This window comes from Saccopteryx bilineata, chromosome 1 (genome assembly GCF_036850765.1).
Source record: "Saccopteryx bilineata isolate mSacBil1 chromosome 1, mSacBil1_pri_phased_curated, whole genome shotgun sequence".
NCBI lineage: Eukaryota > Metazoa > Chordata > Mammalia > Chiroptera > Emballonuridae > Saccopteryx > Saccopteryx bilineata.
In genome coordinates, this window is record NC_089490.1 from 348,305,004 (window position 1) to 348,327,660 (window position 22,657).

The 22,657-nt window shown below is 52.6% G+C and overlaps 1 protein-coding gene across 1 annotated transcript; it reads right to left on the reverse strand.

Moving 5' to 3' along the window:
- Positions 1-5,019: 5,019 nt before the first annotated feature.
- On the reverse strand, positions 5,020-21,552 carry ATG16L2 (autophagy related 16 like 2). The gene is made up of 18 exons (XM_066250561.1): positions 20,884-21,552; positions 19,019-19,118; positions 18,331-18,433; positions 13,097-13,170; positions 12,567-12,818; positions 12,314-12,379; positions 11,847-11,963; positions 10,302-10,364; positions 9,578-9,686; positions 9,100-9,205; positions 7,990-8,060; positions 7,648-7,719; positions 7,413-7,533; positions 6,979-7,084; positions 6,220-6,369; positions 5,939-5,986; positions 5,737-5,838; positions 5,020-5,370 (listed from the first exon to the last, which is right to left on the reverse strand). Exons 1-18 carry the CDS (start codon positions 20,999-21,001, stop codon positions 5,283-5,285), a joined length of 1,866 nt encoding a protein of 621 aa, XP_066106658.1. The 5' UTR covers positions 21,002-21,552; the 3' UTR covers positions 5,020-5,282.
- Between the last annotated feature and the right edge of the window lie 1,105 nt (positions 21,553-22,657).

Sequence of the window (22,657 nt, forward strand, 5' to 3'; positions counted from 1 at the left end):
ACCAGCAACCTCAGCATTCCAGGTCGAGGCTTTAACCACTGCGCCACCACAGGTCAGGCTCCTTCTCATTCTTATCACCTACTTGCTCCTATGAGGAGCAGGGAAGAGGTCAGACATCCTGTATTCAGTCCCTGGACAGTCCCAAGGAGCTCATCCCTTCACCTTTCTGGGGCTTGCTTTCCTTGTCAAGTGAGAATGAAAAGGGGAATACAAACAAGCTTCCTACGATCTGGGAGGATCAGATAAGATAATGAAAATTATTTTAACTAGCGGATATGCATCCAAAAAAGCAGCCTGTACCGACAGTCTGGTGCCGCCAGGGTTCTGCCAGAGAACTCAGGCTGACCACTGCTATCCAACTGCTATTTGTCCCGTCACCAAACTTCTTGCCCAAGGCCATGTCTGGGCACTGGTGACACAAATGACTCAGATCTCATGCCTGTCACCCAGGGGCTCACATCTGGTAGGGGAGGCAAGACAAGCAGAATCAAACCAAGGTGTCTACCAGGACAGAAGATGACCAAGGGGCAGTAGGAGCCCAGAACTAGGGTTTCCTCCTCAGTCTCGGGATCTTAAGGTCTGAGATGGGCAGGGCAGGCAGAGGAGGTGGTACACCAGCAACCAGCCCCAGGAAGGAGCTGGGTCACCTTTGGTGAGGCCCAGAGCCATGGGGCAAGAAGACTCACAGATGGGAAACTCCTTACCCTTAAGACACTGATTTGCCAAAGGTGCTTCAGGAAGACAACTGGGAGTAGGACCTAGAGTAGAACTAAACTTCCAGGAGACCAGACTAGCTCCTCTATGTAGAACCTGAGTCCACTTTTCAGAAAAAATGGAGTCAGAGGCCTGGGTTCTTACCCCAGCTCTGCTGGGTGACCTGTGCAAGGCCTGGCCCCTCTCTGAGAAGCAGCCTGAGCATCTCTGAGTACTGAAAACCTGAGTGCCGACTACTGGAAGCCTGGATCGGTGTTCAGCACCAGGACTCTCTCCCCCAGCCCACCCTGCTGACGGGCTGCAGAGAGCTGTGCAGCCTTCCCAGCCACATCCTTCTAAGCATTTGCCCTGCTCAGCCTTTGCCAGCCCTTCCTCCTCCAGGCCCACCTCATCCCCTGGAATGGCTTGACCTGTTTCTGGCTCCTCCAGGAAGCATGCCTTCCAAGTAAGTTGTGTGCTCCCTGAGGCGAGGCAACTGTACCCTAAGGGTGTGCTGTCAGATTTGGCCCATGAAGAGGGGATTTAAGGGGAGGGGAAGGGTTGCTGTCCCACAAGTCCAGTCAAATCATTTCCTGAGCACCTCTTCTGGGTTATCTAAGCAGTCTTTGCTGCAGTCCTGTGAGGTGCTTGTCCCAAATGGTAGCTGGCAACAGCCTCCTGTGCACCTCAGTCCTGTGGCCCTGCATGTTCCTCACATTAAAAGACACTAACCGCTACTATAATCAAATGATTTCATATTGACCTTTTTATCATGATTCCTCCTTGAGGAATTGTTGAACCATTATACTTTATATCTGTAATGATATAGATTATGACATTTCCCCTCAAACTCATTACAGCAGATAACTTTTTTGAGTCATTGACTTCACTTTATATTTAAAAATTATGAGCTATCATTCTGTCATTATATTCTAATTAAAATTGTGCATAATGCTTTGGAAAAATGGGTATTTTATAGGAAAGAAAAACTGGGATAACTGATTTCAATGGCTTTCAAAGCTAAAATATATAATATACTAAACCAACTCTAATATTGCTTCTTGTGTTTTACTGTCAGATTAAATTACAGCTTTTATGAATGATTAAATTTGAGTACATTAAAAAAAAAAAAAAGACACTAACCTGCCTGACCAGATGGTGGCGCAGTGGATATAGTTGTCGGCCTGGGATGCTGGGGACCCAGGTTCGAAACCCCGAGGTCACCAGCTTGAGTGCAGGCTCATCTGGCTTGAGTGTGGAAGCATAGACATGACTTCATGGTTGCTGGCTTGAGCCCAAAGGTTGCTGGCTTGAAGCCCAAGGTTGCTGGATTGAGCAAGGGGTCACTGGCTTAACTGGAACCCCCCAGTCAAGGCACAAATGAGAAAGCAATCAATGAACAACTCCCTGTCTGTTGGTTCCTGTCCATCTCTCACAAAAAATAAATAAATAAAGACACTAACCCTCCCTCCAGGCTCAGGCTCAGAACAGAAAAGACGCAAGGAGGGATTTGGGGTAGGCATAACGCTAGAATCACCCCCTGGCATGGGGCACACCAGTGGGCATGGGGGAGGGGGTATGAAGAATTCCATGCAGCTCTGCCTAACTGGAGACCATATTCTGTTTTTTAAACCAGGATAATAGTCACAATCCAGCCACGCCAGCTGTGTGATCTCACATCACTTAACCTCTCTGAGCCTCGATTTTTTTTTATTTTAGCAAGAGTGAGAGAAAGGACAGACAGGAAGGGAGAGAGATGAAGAAGCATCAACTCATAGTTGTGGCCCCTTAATTGTTCACTGATTGCTTTCTCATATGTGCCTTGACTGAGGGGCTCCAGCCAAGCCAGTGACCCCTTGCTCAAGCCAGTGACCTTGGGCTTCAAGCCAGTGGCCTTTGGGCTCAAGCCAGCAACCATGGGGTCATGTCTGTGATCTCACGCTAAAGCCCGTGACCCCACACTCAAGTTGGTGAGCCTGCACTCAAGCTGGATGAGCCCACGCTCAAGCTGGCAACTTCAGGGTTTTGAACCTGGGTCCTCAGTGTCCCAGGATGACACTCTATCCACTGCACCACTGCCTGATCAGGCTTGATTTTCTTACCTGTGGAAAAAATACCTACATCACAAGGTGGTTAGCAAAAAGAAATAAGATACTGCAGGAAAAGTGTGGAGCATGGGGCCTGAGACATAAGTACTGGGTAATGGTGGCTACTGGAGGCGCTGATCTCTGGCCATGGACTCCAGGAGACAGAATGGCCTCAGGAGATTGTAAGCAGCTGGTGACTCCTGGTGGCCACCATGAGCCAGGGCATGAGGGCTAAGCCTTCATGAATTTTAGATTCCTAGCTGGATTCCTAGTATCTTCAACTGTTAGGCTGCAGTCCTTTAGTAGAATTTAGCCACTTAAACATTTCCTGAGGCTGTCTCTGTGCCAGGCCTGACTCCAGGGAGTATTTGTTCCCATCGGGGTCTATTCCAAGAGTTCCCTGCTGAAAATGGAGGGAGGCAGACACAAACAGGAGCAGAGGCCAGAGGAACCCCCAACCCCAGCCAGCCTGGCAAGTGAGGGAGGGCTCTTGGGGGAATCCTGAAAGACAAATCTGAATTGGGGGCTGGGAGCATTATGAGTAGAGAGAAAATCGCATGTAAGACCATTCAGAATAGTAAGGAAATGAAGATGCTGCTGAGGCCAGCAGTGTAGACCCAAGGGCTCTGAAATTCATGCCGAGGTTGCCTGAACAGTGGTGGTCAACCTGGGATGCTGAGGTCCCAGGTTCAAAACCCTGAAGTCACCAGCTTGAGCGCAGAGTCTCAGGCTTAAGCATGAGATCACTGACATGATCCCACGGTCTCTGGCTTAAGGCCAAGGTCGCTGGCTTGAGCAAGGGGTCACTGGCTTGGCTGGAGCCCTCCTGGGTCAAGGCACATATGAGAAGCAATCAATGAACAACTAAAGTGCCGCAGCTATGAGTTGATTTTCTTATCTCTCTCTTCCTGTCTGTCTCTCACACTTAAAAGAAAAGAAAGCCAGCCAGCCACCCTGGCAAGGGATGGGTAGGGTAACAGTAGTAGTTCTAGAAGGTGGCCTGCAGTGGCAGCAGGATTGGAGAAGAAAGAGACAGTGACCCCAGGTCTTGGTGCCAAGAGGATGTGCAATGTGAGGGGTTGAGGAGCTAACCTCACTGGGGGACAATGAGGCCCAGGAGGTAGCTAGTGTATCACCTGGAGCTCAGGGGACCACTGAGCATCCAAGAGCAGTCAGTGATCCAGGAGTCAGCAGATCTGGATACTTAAGCAACACTTATACCGCCTTTGACATGTGCTAGGAGCTTTACAAATACTAGCACACTGAGACCTTACAACAATCCTTGAGGTGTATACTATCATTCCATTTTACAGAGAAGGAAACTAAGACACAAAATGTTAAGTAACTTGTTCAAAATCACTCAGCTACTAAATACTGCAGCTGAGAGTCACACCCAGACCGTCCGGCTGCAGGGTCCGGCTCTTTGCTGTCTGCTGCCCATTCTGGAAATGGTTTTCCAAACCCTGGGACTGGCAAAGGTCCCCAGGGAGACTTTCTAGGGTGATAAAGAAGGAGGCTGACAGTTCTAGAGTGAAGCCTTTGACTCTCAGCTGAGCAGATGCCCAGAGGTCAGCCCCCCTCACTCAGGACAATGGCTGCCCTCCTGACTCCTCCACCATGCACCATGCCCCAGGTTGGTGAAGGAAGTGGGGTGCCCAGGCTCCACCCTGTTGGGTCTGCCGTGCACTTCAGAGACTTGTGCAGATTCAATTAGATGCCGATGTAAGAGAAGGCCCAGGCCCAGCCCCTCCCAGACTAACAGACACACGGAGGCCAATCCCCACCCACTCTAGGTTCTGGCCCTGGAGCAAGAACTTGGCTGGTCTAAAGGCAGGCCTGGTGTAATAAGTACTTGATATCACTCTAATTTGTTAGACCCTTTCCACTAAGGCCCTTCTGGGCTGCCTCCCCGACTCCCTCCTTGGGTTCCAACAGCCCTGCCTCAGCCTCAGTCTTCCCTAGGTGCATGAAAGGGGGCCCAAGGTGTTGGCTTGGCCTCAGGACCAGCTTGAACCAAGAGTGAAATTTCCATGCCTCCAAGAGCCATTGCCCTGTGCTGCCTCTGGCCTTTCTCATGCTATCTCTTCTTAGACTAGAATAGCATGGAGGCTGGGCTGGCTCTACCCAGCTCTGTGTGGGAGGTAAAAAGGGGGCTAAGCCTGGATTTCCTCAAGCCACCAGCCCAAATGCCTCTGTTCCCTGAATGCTGCAAAGAAGCAAGCAGACACCAGTTCAGATGTAATTTCTTTTCCATTTTTGGCACAAAAAAAAAACGAGGAAACAGGGATAACATAAAGTACTGTAATCCCCACCCCCAACCCACACTTTGTTTTTAAACAGGCCAGGTCCTGCCAGGCCTTCTTCCCCACCAAATGCCCTGAGCCCACCCCTACCCCCTCTCCCGCCCACACCTCACTGGGCCCACAGGCCCTGGAGCTGAGTGGGGCAGTAGGAAGCTGTTCTCTGGCTTCAGGCTTCAGACTGGCAGAGGAAGTCATGACATTAGCTCCAGAGCACAACTTTCCTGGCCTGGTCCACGCTCACTGCATGGGTCCCAGAGTAGCACCAGGCCACGGCGTTGACAGCAGCGCTGAGGAGAGGGAGGGCCAGGCTTCAGTGGGGGGGGGGGGGGGGGGGGGGGGGGACCGACATCAGGAGTTGGGCCTACAGCCTAGCACTGCCTCATTACTGGACCTAGGCAGTTTGAGGCCCTCTCCGAGCCCATTTCCGAGCCCATAAAATGGACTTACAAGGCTATGGTGAGGATGGACCCACGTGTATGTGGAAAGGTGCCCTGTGAACTGTAAAGGTTCTGGGAGGTGGAAGATAATAGACACAAGACTGGGGATGCCAGGGCCCTAGCATGTCAGAACGTGGAATTGGCTCAGCAAGACTGAGCCCGGGGTGGCAGTGGCCCTGAGGCTAGGGTGGGCAGGTAGGTGGTGGCCATGCTCACCAGTGGGGTCCCTGTAGGATACTCTCCAGTTTCCCAGTGTCCACATCCCAGATATAAAGAGCTCCATCCCAGGAACCTGCCAGTGCATAGCTTCTGTCTGGGCTGCAGTGGTAAGAGTAGAGCAGAAGAGAGAAGAGCAGGGGTGAGGATATACAGTCAGATGGGGCACACTTGGGCACAGGCAGGTGCTCTCATGACATACCTGAACACGGCTTTTGTCCAATCAGAACCGCACTTGAAGCCATCAGCACTGAAGACAGATAGACTTGGTCAGAATGGAGGTGGCTACCAGTTCCTGCCCTCAGCCAGGATCTTCCAAAGATTTCTCTCTCTGGCAAGGGGTTGGGTACCTCAGCAGGCCCTTGTCCAGACTGCCTCCAGGGAGGGCTCCCCATTGACAGGCCCTGGAGAGCTTTTTACAGGGGACAAGAGGCCCAGCTGCCCCAGCCAAAGGCACAGGGTCAGTGGGCACGAGGCAGATACCTGAACACCTGGCGGATATTGCTGACACGCAGGTCAATGACCTTGAGTGTGTTGTCCCGGGAACAGCTGAGCAGATGCAGCTGATCGTGGCTGAGGTTCAAGGAGGTGACCCGGCCCTGCACAGGGATGACCTGTGTGCAACGAGGCCCCCTGAGGAGCAAGGACAGAGACAGGGATGAGGAGCAGCCCACCCGGACAGGGCCCCTCCTGGGCTGACAGTGACGCATCTCCCGCCACAGCCAGCTTCCTCCACAGGAACTCAGGCAGCCCTTGTCTCAGAGCCAGAGCTCCGAGAGCCCTTGGGTCACTAAGATAAGTGCCAGAGAGAGGGCGAGGGAAGTTTGTCCTAACCTGTGTGAAACGCAGGGCAGGGTGCCCATCATTACAGACCAGTACGGAGAAGCTGGCACAGGCCCAGCGCTGGCTCCCGTACTGGCTTTTCTTTACCATTCAAGCCCAATGTTGGGCTCTTACGCTTAAAAAACAACTAAAACTTTTGTTCCTTTTGGTTAAAAGTGGTAACTAAATGGGGAAAGATGCTTCTAGGTACTGACTGTCAAGGTGCAGGCAGAGTCTAGAGGCTGAAAGGAGAACCAGTAAGGTGGCCCAGGTCCTCCGGCTAAGCCTTCAAGGGGTCAAGCCTGGCAGCCTCATTCCGCTGAGCTACCCTCCATGGCTCCACGGCCAGAAAAAAGAAAGAGGACACAGGAGCCCAGCCCTGTCCCCATGCCTCCACCACACACAGCCCACATCTGTCACCTGCTGTCCCAGAACCGGATCTTCTGGTCATTGTGGCCACTGATGATGACATGGTCCCCACACACCACATCATTACAGTAGGAGAGGACATGGATGGTCCTGGAGCCTAGCAAGCAAGGAGCAGAGCCTCGGCCTCAGAGAAGGGTCTTGAGCAGCCAGCCCACCAGACATATGAGAAGAGTGGGGAGACCCCAGAGGAGCAATGTCCTCCCAAAAGTAGAACCTGGGTCCCCTCCCTCCCAGCCCCAAGCCTGAGGTCACCAAGAAACTGCCAGAAACCACCAGTGGGGAACAGAGAAGGAAGACCCTTAGGAGGTTTCCCCCCAAATGCCTATGGATCTTGGAATCACTCCCAAGAAGTAGGTCAAGGTCCCTCAGGGCCCAGCATGGGGGTGGGAAGGGTAAGAGCAGGGGGCAGTGGGCCGGCTCCTCACAGTAGGCCCGGCTAAGGTCCCACTCCTTCACTGTCCGGTCTCGGCTTCCGGTCACCGCCTGGTGCCTTGTTAGCTTGAATTTGGCAGCCGTCACCTTGTCTGTGTGTCCAGACAGTGTCTCCTATGCCCCACACCCCAAAACTGGATTAAGGGCATGGCCCAAACACCATAACACCCCCTCCAGGCTCAAGGCATGACCTCCAACATGCAGGCTGCCTCCACAATCAGACCTCACCTTAGACTGTGCCTCTCCCACTTTCCAGAGCTGAGCAGCCTGGCTGTAAGTTGCTGCCAATACCTGGGAGCCCTGGAGAGATGAGAATAGAAAAAGTTCTAGTCCTGGGCCTGGCCAGAGGCAACATCCCTCAGGCCAAAGGGCTGGGGCGGGGCTGCCTCGGGGCTTCCCACAGCCCAGGTCCCCCAGGCAGACAGAGGAGCCTCTGGGCCCAGGGAGGAGGATTTATGTAGGATCCTGTTCTAAGATACCAAAGTGTTTCCTCAGGTCCCAGAGCCCCATCTGCCGGGGTGGAGGCTGGGGGAGGGGAGCATCCCACGCCTCTGGGCTAAGTCCCCTCACCGAGGGGTCGAAGTCCAAACTGGTGATGCTGCCACCAGCTCCTTCCAGGGATTGGTTGGCCTCCAGACGACCTGGGGGGACCAAAGGAAGGGGCAGGTGCAATGAGGTCACTAACAACATGAAAATGAGGAGCTGGACTGCACGGAAAAATCAGTCTTTCCCAATTTAGAGCATAGAATTGCTAGGTCCATTCTAGAGGCCTGGGCTGCATCTCCCCAAACTGCCCACAGGCGGTCCCAGGGGATAGTGGTCATTTCACAGGGCTAAAGATGGCCAGAGAAAAAAGACTGTACCTAGGTCACACAGCAAGCCAGGGCCAGGCCAGCTGGAGATACGCCTCCTCTGGGAAGCCTCCAGCAGCCAGCTATGACTTCTCAACACCCCACCTCTGTAGAGCCCAAGTTAGCTAGCTATCATTGGTGTCCAACTGAATTCTGAGAGTTCAAGTGGTAACAGAAGTGGCCTAGGGAACCCCTACCTCTCCTAACAGGACTATCTGAGCTCAGTCCTCCTCAGCCGGCAGGCCTGGACCCCAGGAGCTGGAAGGGTCCACCTTTCTTCAGAAAAGTGAGCCCAAAACTCTTACCAAGGGATCATCTGGCCATTGTCCACAAGAATGTTCCAGGTGAAGGCCCTGGCCGGTTGGCTCAGTGGTAGAGAGTCGGCCGGGAAATGTGGATGTCCCAGTCAGGGCACACAGGAGAAGCACCCATCTGCTTCTCCACCCTTCCCCCTCTCTTTCCTCTCTATCTCTCTCTCTCTCTCTCTCTCTCTCTCTTCCCCTCCCGCAGCCAAGGCTCCATTGGAGCAAAACTTGGCCTGGGTGCTGAGGATGGCTCCATGGCCTCCACCTCTCAGGTGCTAGAATGGCTCCAGTTACAAAGGAGCATCACCTCCTAGTGGTCATGCCAGGTGGATCCTGGTCAGGCATATGTGGGAGTCTGTCTCTCTGCCTCCCCATTTCTCACTTCAGAAAAATACAAAAAAAAAAAAAATGAATGTTCCAGCTGAGGAAACAAAGAGTTCTAAGACCTTTGCCCACCAAGGAACAAGCTGAGGCTAGGGTCTGGAGAGAAAGCATTGGGTTGGCTTGCATGGGAGAGACCTCACCTCCCACAACATTCCAGAGGTGGATGAAGCGGTCAGCCCCTCCAGTGGCCAGGAGGTTGCTATTAGGACCAAAACGAACTGCATTGACCTCAGAAAGGTGGGCATCCTGTGGGGAAAAGGGGAGGCTGGTGCCCCATCCTTGCCTTACAGGCCTCTTTGTGTATACTCACAGGCTCTCTCTCACATGCACTCATGCATACAGTAGGGTCTTATCACCTCTGCCTAGACACCTACAGCAGCTTCCCCCAATGATATCCCAACTCCTCTGACTGGCCTCCGGTCTCCCAGCCTCCTGTCTCTCCCTCTCCAGTCCATGCCCCCATTATAAAAGGCTGAGAGGTACCCACCACAAGCTATGGCAGAAAAGTCCTGCTTCTGCTGAGGAGCCCAGCCCTGCTTCCCTGGCCGATTTGGACCACTCCTGGGGCCCATACTCCCCATATCAGCACCCAAAGCATGTGGCCCAGCTCCCCCTTACCAGCACATCCTGAGCCTGGGTAGGAGGTCGGGCAGCTACACACACAGGAATGCTCTGATATCGCTGTTCAGGGGCTCCTCCAATTGAGTGTCCTCTCCTCTTCTTGAAACTGAGGGAAGGGGCAACACAAGAGCATTCAACAAGGCCTTCTGACACGGGAGCCTCAAGTCCCCCTGAGGCAGCAACAATGGAAACAGACAAAGAAGGCAACAGAACGTGACCAGGAGGTGCAGGGAGCACGGTTCCCAACCCGGCCTCTGACCCCAGGGGTCAGTATGCAGATAGAAGGGGCACAGAGAAAGGCACAGAGGCAGGGCAGAGTTGATGGATGCAGAGAAACCTCGGGGCTGGGGTTTCATCCCTGGCCTTGCCACTGCTTGGCTCTGTGGCCCTGAATGAGTCCCTGACATTTCTGAACCTGTTTCCCAACTGAGTTGTAGTTCCTTCCCAACCTCAGGCTGGAGCTCTTGGACCAGGCTGGAGCTCTGTGAGGAAAATGGATGAGGGACAGAGCCTAGAGGATAGCCAAGCAAGGGCTGAAGTTAGGCCATACACCCAGCCCCTGCCTCTGGGGCTCAGCAAAGACTCATGCCGAGTGCAGGGCAACACACAGGTAGACAGGCTGAGGCACATACACAGACCAAGTCTGGGCTCCAGAAGCTGCACACAGGGCTCCAAGGTGCCCCATCCCTTCACACACATGTTGGTGCACACACACACTTACTCCAGAAGCCCCTTCACCACATCTACACAGCGGGACAGCGTCAGGGAGGTGGCAGAGGCAGACCTGGGACAGAATCAAGAGAGACATGCTAAGAGACTGGCTGGTAGGTGTGCAGACAGCAGTCATTTAACCCTACTCTGCCAGGGACACTGGGGCTCACAGCCTCTGGAGTCCAGGATGAGAATTTAGCTCCTACAAGACCAGGAGAGCCTGACCAGGCGGTGGCGCAGTGGATAGAGCGTCGGACTGGGATGCGGAAGACCCAGGTTCGAGACCCCCGAGGTTTCCAGCTTGAGCATGGGCTCATCTGGTTTGAACAAAGCTCACCAGCTTGGACCCAAAGTTGTTGGCTTGAGCAAGGGGTTAGTTGGTCTGCTGAAGGCCCACAGTCAAGGCACATATGAGAAAGCAATCACTAAGGTGTCGCAACAAAAAACTGATGATTGATACTTCTCATCTCTCTCTGTTCCTGTCTGTCTGTCCCTGTCTATCCCTCTCTCTGATTCTCTCTCTCTGTCCCTGTAAAAAAAAAAGAGAGAGAGAGAGAGAGAGAAAGCAATCAATGAACAACTAAGGTGTTGCAACGAAAAACTGATGATTGATGCTTCTCATCTCTCTCCGGTCTGTCTATCCCAATCTATCCCTCTCGCTGACTTTCTCTCTGTCTCTGTAATAAATATATATATATGTATACAAAAAGACCAGGAGAGAGGCATGACCCAGAGCAATCCCATGAAGATGCGGCAGAAGGGGAGTTGGAAATGAATTCTCCCCAAGTCTTCACTTTGATGATAGAACTGCCTCATCACCCAAGTACACCCCAACCAAAGCTCCTGGGAGGCTGAGCTGGGGCCTGTGGAGGGCTGGTGGTGAAGGTGCCTCCAAGCTGGGATAGCATAAGGCCTGGGGTAGGGTTGGGAGAACTTAGACCTGCTGAGATCTCAAAAATGCCCAGGAGAGGGTGTTTCCTGAGATGACTTGACCCACCAGGGCTGCCAAGAGCTTTAGGGACCAGCATCTCATGGCTTTCCCCAAAGTTCCTTCACTGCCCTGTGGCCTGGACACCAGTGACTTGCAAGGAAGAGCTGGAAGAGAGCCTTCAGCCTGGTGAATGGGGCAGGGGAGGGCAAACTCAATGCCAGGCAAATCAAGACAGATTGAGGGGAGGGGTCCAGGAAGTGAAGCCCCAGTCAAGTGCCATTGTCTAAGCTCACATCTACACATGCTCAGGTGTTCACACACATTCAAGTATGATCACCTAGGTTTGCACACTTGTGTGTGCTCATATCCCTGTGTATGCACACATGTCTGCAACATCTAAGCTCTGGGCCTTGCCCATAGGTTTCCTGCTGGTGACACCCTTTCACCAGCCTGACACCCCACCGCCCAGAAATCTGGTCCTGGGAAGGAAAGAAGGAAGGATAGGCATTGGCACTGAAGACCCCAGCATCTCTCCAAGACTCCTCCCAACCCAAGAGCAGGCTCAAGGTCCTACTGGAAGACTCTGGGGTGGGGCCCAGTTCAGAGCTCTGGGACAGTCCTCACCTGAAGGGCCTCTTCCACTTCTCACCAGCCTCACCCTCTAGAAACTCGGGCTCAGCAGGCAGGGTCCGAGTCATCTCAGCCTTCTCCCTGATCCCATTCCCTGGGGTGTCTGGGCTCCTGGGAGAGGGAATGGAGTTTAGGAAGGCCAAAGGATCAAGCCAGCCCTTTCCTGCCCCAGGGTGCCACAGGTGAAGATATGCAGGCCCTGTAATGAGGGGACTGTATGGGCGCATGTGTGACAGGTCCGCGTGCTGGCTTCTATGACCACACATGTCTGCACCATTCTGTGGTCTCCATCTACATGCTCCCTCCCCATCATGGCTGTGCACATGTGCGGTCAGGTGCATGGGTGGGCACAGGCAGGTGTGAGGCAAGGCAGAATTGGAGGCAGTGGCCCAAGAGCAGGGCACTCCAGAGCACGTGGGGCAGAGCCAGCGTCAGAGGTTCCGGCGCATCACCACCCTTACTCGCTGATGCTCACTGTCCGTTTGGCAGCCTTCTTCAGCTCATGGGACACCCGCACCTGTTTGGCCCTAGAGAGAGAAAAACATCCTGGGATCCAGGCGCAGGACGCTGCCACCTTTCCATATCAGTTGTGGGGGTGGCTTCCCTCTCCTGGGGAAGGCGCAACAGGTTCCCATCCCCTAGGAAGGAATGGGACCCACCCTGGAGGGGGCGTTGCCACTAGCCTCCCTTGGGGGCAGGGCACAGCGCTCTCACTTTTCGCGGCGCTCGTTGCGCAGGTTGCGCTCGGCGGCAGCGCGCGCCTTGCGCTGCACGAGACGCTCCAGCAGGTCGCGCGCCTCCTCCTCGAGCCTGCGCAGTGCCGCCTCCTGAAGCTTGGTGTGCGCGCGCAGGGCCTCGTAGGCCTCCCGCCGCGCCGCGTTCCGCGCTTGCCGTGCGTCCACCTTCTCTGTCTCCTGCGCCCGCGCCTCCTGCAGCTGTGCCACCCGAGCCTCCAGAGCCTCCAACCTAGAGCAGGGGGTAAGCCAACGTCACCTCCCAGTGGGAACGGGTCTCGGAGCTGGGACAGACTTGCCCGTGGACACACGTCAGCCAAGCAGCTAAGGCAAGTTTCCCACCTAGCCTTACCCTCAGAGTCCTGCAGTCCCGGGCATTAGATGACGAAGGGGAAGCTGTCGGGCCCTGCGGGAGACGCGCGAGGTCACCCCTTCCCCCTCCCCTGCAGAGATAACTCGGATTCCTCCCAGAGGTGGGCGCTGTCTCTCTAGCGTCCGCCCGCGCCTTACCTGCTCCGCCGCTCCTCCAGCTTGGACTCCAGGGTGCCCAGGGCTACGCTCTTTTCCACCACCTGGTAGGCCATCTGGGGATGGTTAAGGACAGGACAGGGGGCCCTCTTTGTAGAGCTTTAGCCAGGGTCTGCGACTCCACCCACCCGCCCCCTTACTGAAAAGCAAGCTGAGGCGCAGGTCGACTTAGGGTCTGGCACGGAATGCTCTGCTGTTTTGTACAACAGTGGAAGGGTATTAGGCGCCGCAGTTTAACCCCTGAGTTTCAGTCCTCGCATGGCCACTTATATTCTCTGTGACCCTGGGGTAGTCATTTAACCTCTCTGAACTTGCTGTTTCCTCACCTGTAAATGGGAATGGTAATGCTTATCTAATAGGTTAACACGGTATTATTATGAGAAATATTTTTCAAATAATGGGAAGTTTTTATTTTTTAATATAGCACCTATGTGTTCCATGCCTTGTTCTGAGCATTCTACACATAGTAACTTTTTTTTTCTCCTTCTTTTCCAAGTGAGAGGAGGGGAGTTAGAGAGACAAACTCCCACATGTGTCCTGACAGGGATCTACCACCTGGCAACCCCGTCTTGGGCTGATGCTCTGCCCATCTGGGGCCATGCTCACAACCAAGCTATTTTTAGCGCCTGAGGCAGGGGCTTCAGGGAACCAGCAGCAGCAGCACCCTGACCAATGCACTGGAACCAATGGAGCCATGGCTGCAGGAGGGGAACAGAGAAAGAGAGAGAAAACAGAGGAGGAGGGGTGGAGAAGCAGATGGTCACTTCTCCTGTGTGCCCTGACCAGAATCAAACTGGGGCATCCACACCCTGGGCTGACGTTCTACCACTCAGCCAACTGGCCAGGGCCTACACACAGTAATTTTTAATCCTCATAACATCACCATGAGGTAGGTACTGTCATTTTCCCCATTTTACAGAGAAGGCCATGGACACAGGTTAAATGTCTTGCACAAAGTCACACAGCTAAGTGGCAAAGCTGATACTGGAACCCAGGCCAAGTAAAGGGCTGGTCTAGAGGAGAGGTTCAAGAGATATGGGTTCTGTTCCCCACCTCTCCAACCCTGGCTTACCCAAGCATAGATCCCGGAGAGTAAGAAGGAGCCCTGAGCAGAGGCACACAGACTAAGAACAGGACTAGACTGTAAGAGCACAGGGCCCAGACTGAATACTGGAGCTGCCCCACAGCCCAAGAGTGGGGGGTGAGGCTCCTCTCAGCTCTATCCCAGCCCCACTGAACAATCCTTCACCCAACAGCCAAGAGCAGGGGAGCCAGAGGTAAACTTCATCTCCCACCTGTTAGAGCTGAGTGGTCAGTGTGAGAGAGAGAGGCCCAGACAAAGCAGTTCCCACCAATGTGGCAAGAGGAACATGAGGAAATAACCAAAGTGGAGGGCTCTGTTGCTAACCTGTTCCTGTGTTCTTTCTCACGTGGGACTGGTGAGGGACGGACTGAAGAACAAGGTTGGTGCTGTCCACCTGCACTGACATGACGCCCTATGTGAGTGGGCCTGGGGAGGGGCCCTGTGCATACAGGGCGGGGAGGCCTACTTCATAACTGGTCCAGTTTATAACACTTATAATTCCTTTCACCACCAAGCAGTCTGCCCACCACTTCTGCTTCCTCACCTGTCATTTACTTCCATCGAAGTTTCAGTTTTCAGAATTTTTTTTTATTTCATGCTTTTCAAAATTCAAGTAATAGAGATGGAAAACAGATTAGTGGTTACCAGGAGTTAGGAATGGTAAGAGAGGAGAGGGGTAAGTTGTGACTGAAATAGGGTAGCAAGAGGGACATCTCTGTGAGGAAATAGTGCTCTATATTAATGTTCACACAGATCTACACGTGTGAAATCGCAAAGAACTATATACAGTTCATAACAATATCAATTCCCTGGTTGTATGTGCTATAGTTAAATAAGGTATAACCAATGGGGGAAGCTGGGTAAAGGTACACAGGACCTCTCTTTACTGTCTTTGCACCTTCCTATAAATCTGTAATTATTTCAAAATAAAAAATTAAAATAATAATAATAATACATGCTTGTTGTGATGTGTGAAATAGTACTAACAAAAAAAATAAAACCTCATCCCCTGGCGACCTGTGTGTCTAAGGAAATGGAAGAGAGGGAGTGCTGAGTGTGAGGGGTGTGTAAAAGTATCATAGAAAGAGAACCATGAGTTCAGAGATAAGAGTGGCAAAGTGATAGTGGGGAGAGGTGGTAAAAGAGGCTTGTGTGTGTGTGTGTGACAGAGAGAGAGGGACAGATAGGGACAGACAGGAAGGAACAGAGATGAGAAGCATCAGTTCTTTATTGTGGCTCCTTAGTTGTTCATTGATTGCTTTCTCATATGTGCCTTGACCTGGATGCTACAGCAGAGCGAGTGACCCCTTGCTCAAGCCAGTAACCTTGGGCTTCAAGCCAGCAACCATGGGGTTATGTTTATGATCCCATACTTAAGCCAGTGACCCCACGCTGGCAACCTCGGGGTTTTAAACCTGGGTCCTCTGTGTCCCAGTCCAATGCTCTATCCACTGTGCCATCGCCTGGTTAGGCAAGGATTTTACTTTTTTACACTATAGGCTTCTGTTCTCTTGAAATGTTCACAAGAAGAATGTGTTATATATTGCTTGTCTTTTACTAGTGGAAGTCATTGGGAAAAGGCATCCAAGGTGGAATGAGGGTAATTTGGACCAGGCCACATATGGTACAGGAAGCAGAAGGTGATGGATTTGGAGGCAGGACTAGTTCAGAAAAAAAGGCTGGTAGGGGTCAGGGGTGTCCCCAGGATTTCCAGTTCCAGTGACTGACTACCAGTGGAGGGGTACATGATCTACCTCATTCATCACTTAGGCTACAAATATTCATTAGCACAGACTGTGGAGTTAGGCCCCAGGAACACAGTGGAGGCAAAACAAAAGCATCCCAGGCCTTGGGGTGATCACAGCCTAGCAGTGGGGTTCAGATCTTTGAGAACCACTTCTCAAATATCAAGTTGTAACTACAACAGGACTCTGAGGGAGATGCTTTCACTGGAGTCATAGCCCCATTCCCACACTGGTTGGGCAAGTGACTTGGCATACTGTAACTGGGTATGAGTTTAGTGGCCTGTCAGTCTATTGCAGTGGACTTGAAGCTCCATAAAGCCTGGTCTTATTTACTACTGCACTCCCTGTGCCTTGCATATAACAATTGTCAATAAATAATGTGTTGAAAGAATGGAATGGAGAGTACAAAAGCTGGATTTGTGTGGGATGGTGTTCAAGTCCTGGCTCCACCTAAGCCTCAGTTTCCTCTGCAACCATAAAGTGGAAGATTAGCTGAAATAATGCTTAGTCCAATGCCTGCAGGGAGTCGCCTCAATGTGGTGTAGACCATAGTATTACAAGGGCAATAGTGAGTCTAAATTTAGATGTGAAGTCTATAAAAGCAGATGAGCAAGGGTCTGGGTTAGACATGAGTCTGGGAGTCAGCAAACAAAATCTCTGAGGCTGTGGGAGTACGTGAACCCACTTGTTGGGCAGATACAGTATATTATGCTCACTTTGTGAAAGATGGCGCTGCCCACATGGAAGCCATTGCCCAGGTGATATTAATGTGTGTTGGGGGCGTGCTATGGGCAGGCATCCTTGTAGCCTGGGGCTTGGTTTTAGGACTAAAACCAAGGGGTGTTCATGCACCTCTACCAGGACCTTCCACCTTGGAGGAGCCTCCTTCCCACCCTTTTTGATGTGGGGTGGACTTTGTATCAGAGACTTCCCTATTTTGTATATTGGATTAAAGGTTTTGATTTCTGCACTATAAAGTGGGGTAGACCGGGAGCTTGCTCTCTCGGTTCTTGAGATTATCATTAGAGAGGAGAGCAGAGAAAGGCCACGTGGAAGAGGCCAGGAAAAGCAGCCAAAATGGCAGAGTGCTGAAGGAAAAGCCAGTTTGTGCAGAGTTTGTGCAGGCAGAAGGAGATGGGGAACAGAGGTGAATAAGGCTGGTGAGCTAGAAACCTTTGATTCTAGGAAACTAAGTCAGTAGCTTTGTGAGCACTGAATGAGTGGGTTTTGGAGCCCAGTGTGTGTTTTTACTTGCCCTCCAGGTGCAAGCTAGGATTAAAGATGATGGCCCACCAGGCCCTGGCCGGTTGGCCCAGTGGTAGAGCGTCGGCCTGGCGTGCAGAAGTCCCGGGTTCGATTCCCGGCCAGGGCACACAGGAGAAGCGCCCATCTGCTTCTCCACCCCTCCCCCTCTCCTTCCTCTCTGTCTCTCTCTTCCCCTCCCGCAGCGGAGGCTCCATTGGAGCAAGGATGGCCCGGGCGCTGGGGATGGCTCCTTGGCCTTTGCCCCAGGCGCTAGAGTGGCTCTGGTCGCAACAGAGCGAAGCCCCGGAGGGGCAGAGCATCGCCCCTGGTGGGCAGAGCGTCGCCCCCTGGTGGGCGTGCCAGGTGGATCCTGGTCAGGCGCATGCGGGAGTCTGTCTGACTGTCTCTCCCCGTTTCCAGCTTCGGAAAAATACAAAAAAAAAAAAAAAAAAAAAAAAGATGATGGCCCACCAGCTTTTGGCTCCGTTGTTTCATTACCAACTGTCTGAATCCAATGCGAACCTGCATAGGACAGGTGGCTGTGATGGTGGCCATGGCTACTGGCTTTATACCACTCAAGTTCCAAGGAACACACCCACATGTAAAGGGAGGAGGATAGGAAGGAGCAAAAGAAGCCAGAGAAGAAAGTTCAGAAGCAACAGGCACAGAAATGAAAGGAACACCAGGAAGAGTGAAGTGCAACAAGCCAGGGGACACCATGGGAGTGCGACGGGCAGCAGTGTCAACGGGAACTGGTGCACCCTAGCAGAGAGATGGTTCCACCTTACTCCTTTAGTCTCTAAATGGTTATTGAGCATCAACTGATGGTAGGCCCTAGAGTTGGCAGGGCAAGTGGTAAGCAGAGCAGGCTGGAACACCAGAAAGGGGGAACAGAGGCTCCCTGGCCCCTGTATCCCTCACATTCCTCTCTGAGCTCTCACCTCCCTTCCTCCAGCTGCTATTGGCACCCACCTCATCCTGGGCTGCCAGAGCCAAGCTAAAGAGCACTCTCACCATCTGGCCTCAAGGTACTGGACTTGGGGAATGTCCTTTTGTTTATTCCTTTGGACCACATCTTCCAGCCCTCAGAGTCCTGGATCCTGGCCCCACCCCGCTCTCTCTCAGACCACTGCCCAGCTTACCTCACCACAGACCAGCCGCAGTCCCTCCTTCTCCTCTTGCCATTTCACCCTCAGGGTGGCTGGTGATTGGGATTGGTCTGAGTCAGACCCCAACTCCTCCTCCCTGCCAACCAATCAAGAGAATGGTGCTCACTGTTCCTCCACCGAGGGGGTGTGCATGAAAAGCCTGAAACTAGAGCCATGAATTTTCTCCTGCAAAAGGTGGAAGCCAGAAAGCCAATAGAGGAAAGAGCACATCTCCAGAAACTGAAGCTGTCCTTGACTTCTCAGCTCTGGGAGTCTCCCAAACCTTGGTCTCTATGGCCAGGACGCTCCTCAAGAAGCACCTCCCAGCTCTGAGCCTCAACCCATTCCTGATTCTCATCTTCACTCCCTCTTTGGAATAGGTAACAGGACCCTTTCTGTAGGCATGAGGTATGGAATAGGGAGACAGAAAGACAGAGAAGTGGAAAAGATGTGTGTAGGGGTGGGAAACAAGGAGATGGGACAAATGCAGAGATGGACCAGGTGGGTAGGAGAGAACATTCTAAGCAGTAGGTCTGGGGGAAGGCCGAAGAGCTTCCGTCCCCCTCCCCTGGGTAAGCAACCAGGGGCCAGTGAGGTACCAAGGAAGGAATGAACCCAGCATAGGCAGAGGGGGTAGGGTCTAGGCACAGGTAGCCCACTGTGACCATGAACACACACTCACCAGGGGCCTTGGTGGGTAGCAGGAGTGACATCATTTGGCTCTGACTGCAGCTTCTCTGAGAACTGGGCCAGCAGCTCAGCCTTCTCTAGGAGACGGTTATCTAGGGGTGCAAGAGGGTGACCCTGGGGCAAAGACAGACACTTTCCAGCAGACTCCAGGCATACAGATTACCTCTCTGGCTGGGAGGGCTGAAGGAGCTCAGGGGTGCAGAATGGGAGAGCTACTGGCAGATTGGGCTCTACCCCTTGCTTAAGGGGTGTTCATGCACCTCTACCAGGACCTTCCGCCTTGGAGGAGCCTCCTCACAGCACCAGGTCTTCCCAAGAGAAGACAAGAAGGACGGCCACAACTGAGGAAGGAGATGGCTGGGCACTGTCTGTCAAGGGTCCTGAGAAAGGAAGGGACCAGAGAGTGATCCCCCTGCCATAGGGCTGGGCCTGGCCTGAGAGAGTGATGAAACAATCTGAGCTCCACCTGCCTATGGCCTTTCTTCCCCTAACTTTTTGTACTAAAAAACAATTCTGACTTCCCCAGGTTGATAGGAGCTTCCTCTCTCTGTCCCTTCCCCCATCCCAGCCAAAACAGAAAGCCCTTGAGCAATTATCCCTCCTCAAGTGTGGCAGTTTCTGCTATAGACACTGACACACCTCCTCCACCCCCACCCAGGTCACTTCTCTTTTTTTCACCAATTCCAGGGTAGGGAGGGGGTAAGCCCAGGCCTAGCTCCTCAGCAGCTTTCCCTCACCCAGTCCTGTGACTGTCACCTTCACCCAGGTAAGACCTAGTTCTCACAGAAAACCCCAGCCCTGCCCTCAGGGCACTGCACTGGCTCCCCAGCAAGTCTAAAGAAGCCAGTTTGCCCAATTTATGGGTGAGAAGTCTTTGAGGATTAAGAATATGACCTGCCCACGACCATAGAAAAGACTAAATGTGAAGTGTCTGATTTCAGCCCTCCAGAGTCTCTCCAGGACCACACATTTGCAGTTGGGGGCAGTGGGTGTTGGTAGGGGACAGCTGGTTAAGATACAGCCAAAATAAGGCCCAGTGATGGAGCTGAAGGGATAGTGGTTAGATTTTTAACCCCAGGCCTAACAATCTCAGGTGACCAGAGTCCCTACACACAGATGCACACCTGTTTATCCTGCTTGACCTACATTCCTACCCCAGACCCCTCAGAAACAACTCTGTGAGAGTCTGACTTCCAGGGTTCAGTGAGCTCCCTCCTGCAGGCTGGAGTTCCCGGTTTCTCCCTCAGGCCAGGGTTGGCTGGGCACAGAGGTACTCCAAAAACTTGTGCCAGTTTCCTATCAGTGGCAAAGCCAAAACTCAACTTCCTCCCTGGAGATTCAGTTTCACTCCTTCCCTTGACTGGCCAAAAAAGTAGTTGGTCTGGATAGCCTTGTGTTCTTTCACAGGGCTATGGGGACCAAATGGACTGACCAGGTTCTACCGTGGGGATGCCCGGCACGGGGGAGCACAAGAGACTACCAAACCCACACTGGCTGACTAACCGGTGCTTAGGAAGCACAGCTCGTGGGAGGCAGAGCCGAGACCTGTGGGACCTAGAGAGCACCCGGAGAAGCTCTGTCCAGGAAAGGACTCTAAGCAGGGCCTGGACTGGGAAGGGCAGGGATGTGGCTAGTTGGAGATAAGCGTAAAAGACGGTGGTCCAGCAGGACCTAGGCTTGGGAGGAGAGAAGAGGTAGGTGCAATTGTTAGAGACCTCCTCATACCCGGCCCCTGCCCTGGAGGCACTCAAGATCTTTGAGGGGAGGCCACACAGCCGAGAAAGCAGACACTCTCCCGGAGCCCCGTCCCCTCCACAGCCATCTTACAGCCCACCCCCCACCCCCAGGCACACTTACAGGCCGGCACCAGCTCCTGGAAAAGTGCCTTTTGTGTGCGGTCCCGCTGCCGCAGCTGCCGCACAATGTGACGTTTCCAGCGGGCGGCCGGGCCTCCGGGGCCACAGGGTCCCGCCATGGCTGCTCTCCCTCCACCCCGAGCGCACCGGGCCCTTAAAAGGCGCGGAAGAGCTGGGGCAGTTCCTCCGGGGGACTCCGTGACGTCAGCGGGGGGGTGCTGCAGCGGGGGAATCCCCGGATCGTACCAAGAGAGTACTGGAGGGAAGAACGAAACGCAACAGTGGTGAAAAGCCGCCCCCGGGTCTACATTGCAGGGATCCTCAAAAAATTCTCACCTAGGCTGGAGCTCCTATTGCTTTCAGGAGTAATAAGCCGGACGCACGGTCCGAGCCTCTGGGGCAGCTTCCCCGTGCCTGTTGGCGCGCTCTGCAGGCGGGGACTCCAAGGCCAGTGCTCTTAACCCCACTGCCCCTGAGGAACTCGCAACAGCGAAGGTGTGCCTTCCCACTTCTGGACAGCGCAGCGCTCTACTGTCAGAACCTGGAGACCTCATACCTGGCCCCTGCCCTGGAGGCACTCAAGATCTTTGAGGGTAGGCGACACAGATTCAAGGCACACACAATATGAGAGCGAGATAAGAAAACACAGAGCCCTGGCCCAGTAGCTGAATTGGTAGGAGCTCCTCCCCATACACCAAGCTAGCGGTTGAATCCCAGTCAGGAGACATGACAAAAATCAACCAGTGAGTGCCTAAATAAATGGAACAACAAATTGATCTCTCTCTTTCTTTCTCTCCTCCTTCCCTCTCTTCCTCTCTTTCTCCAAAATCAATAAATAAGCCTGGGGCCTGACCTGTGGTGGCGCAGTGGATAAAGCGTCGACCTGGAAATGCTAAGGTCACCAGTTCAAAACCCTGGGCTTGCCTGGTCAAGGTACATATGGGAGTTGATGCTTCTAGCTCCTCCCCCCTTCTCTCTCTCTGTCTCTCTCTCCGCTCTCTCCCTCTCTGTCTCTCTCTCTTCTCTAGAAATGAATAAATAAATAAATAATTTAAAAAATAATAATAATAAATAAGCCTGACCTGTGGTGGCAGAGTGGATACAGCATAAGGTGACCAACTTTTTTACAATTAAAAGGAGGACAAAAATAAACAAAACAATATCGTAAATAAAATAAACATTTTATTCATTCCAACAATAATACACTATAATATGATAAATGCATAATAAAAACATTTGTAATATTTAATATTGTAATTATGCTTACATGCCTATTAATTTTTAATAATTGTAAGAAAAAAGTACTCATTTATACACAAATACATCACATCACAGGCAATAGATCGACTTTGCATCAATGGAATACGGACATTTACAGATTAGTTTTCCAATATCAAAAAGGAGGACAGCCAGCCTGACCAGGTGGTGGCGCAGTGGATAGAGCGTCGGACTGGGATGCGGAAGGACCCAGGTTCGAGACCCCAAGGTCGCCAGCTTGAGCGCGGGCTCATCTGGCTTGAGCAAAGAGCTCACCAGCTTAGACACAAGGTCGCTGGCTCCAGCAAGGGGTTACTCGGTCTGCTGAAGGCCCACGGTCAAGGCACATGTGAGAAAGCAATCAATGAACAACTAAGAAGTCGCAACGCGCAATGAGAAACTGATGATTGATGCTTCTCATCTCCGTTCCTGTCTGTCTGTCCCTGTCTATCTCTGCCTCTGTAAAATAAATAAATAAATAAAAATAAATAAATAAATAAATAAATTTAAAAAAATAA

Coding starts and splice junctions, on each gene's coding strand:
- ATG16L2 (XM_066250561.1), bottom strand. CDS start 21,001: ATGGCGGGACCCTGTGGCCCCGGAGGCCCGGCCGCCCGCTGGAAACGT. Junction 18,434..19,018: donor GCTACCCACCAAGGCCCCTG/GTGAGTGTGTGT, acceptor ATTGGTTGGCAG/GGAGGAGGAGTTGGGGTCTG. Junction 9,687..10,301: donor GTGGTGAAGGGGCTTCTGGA/GTAAGTGTGTGT, acceptor CCCTTCCCTCAG/TTTCAAGAAGAGGAGAGGAC.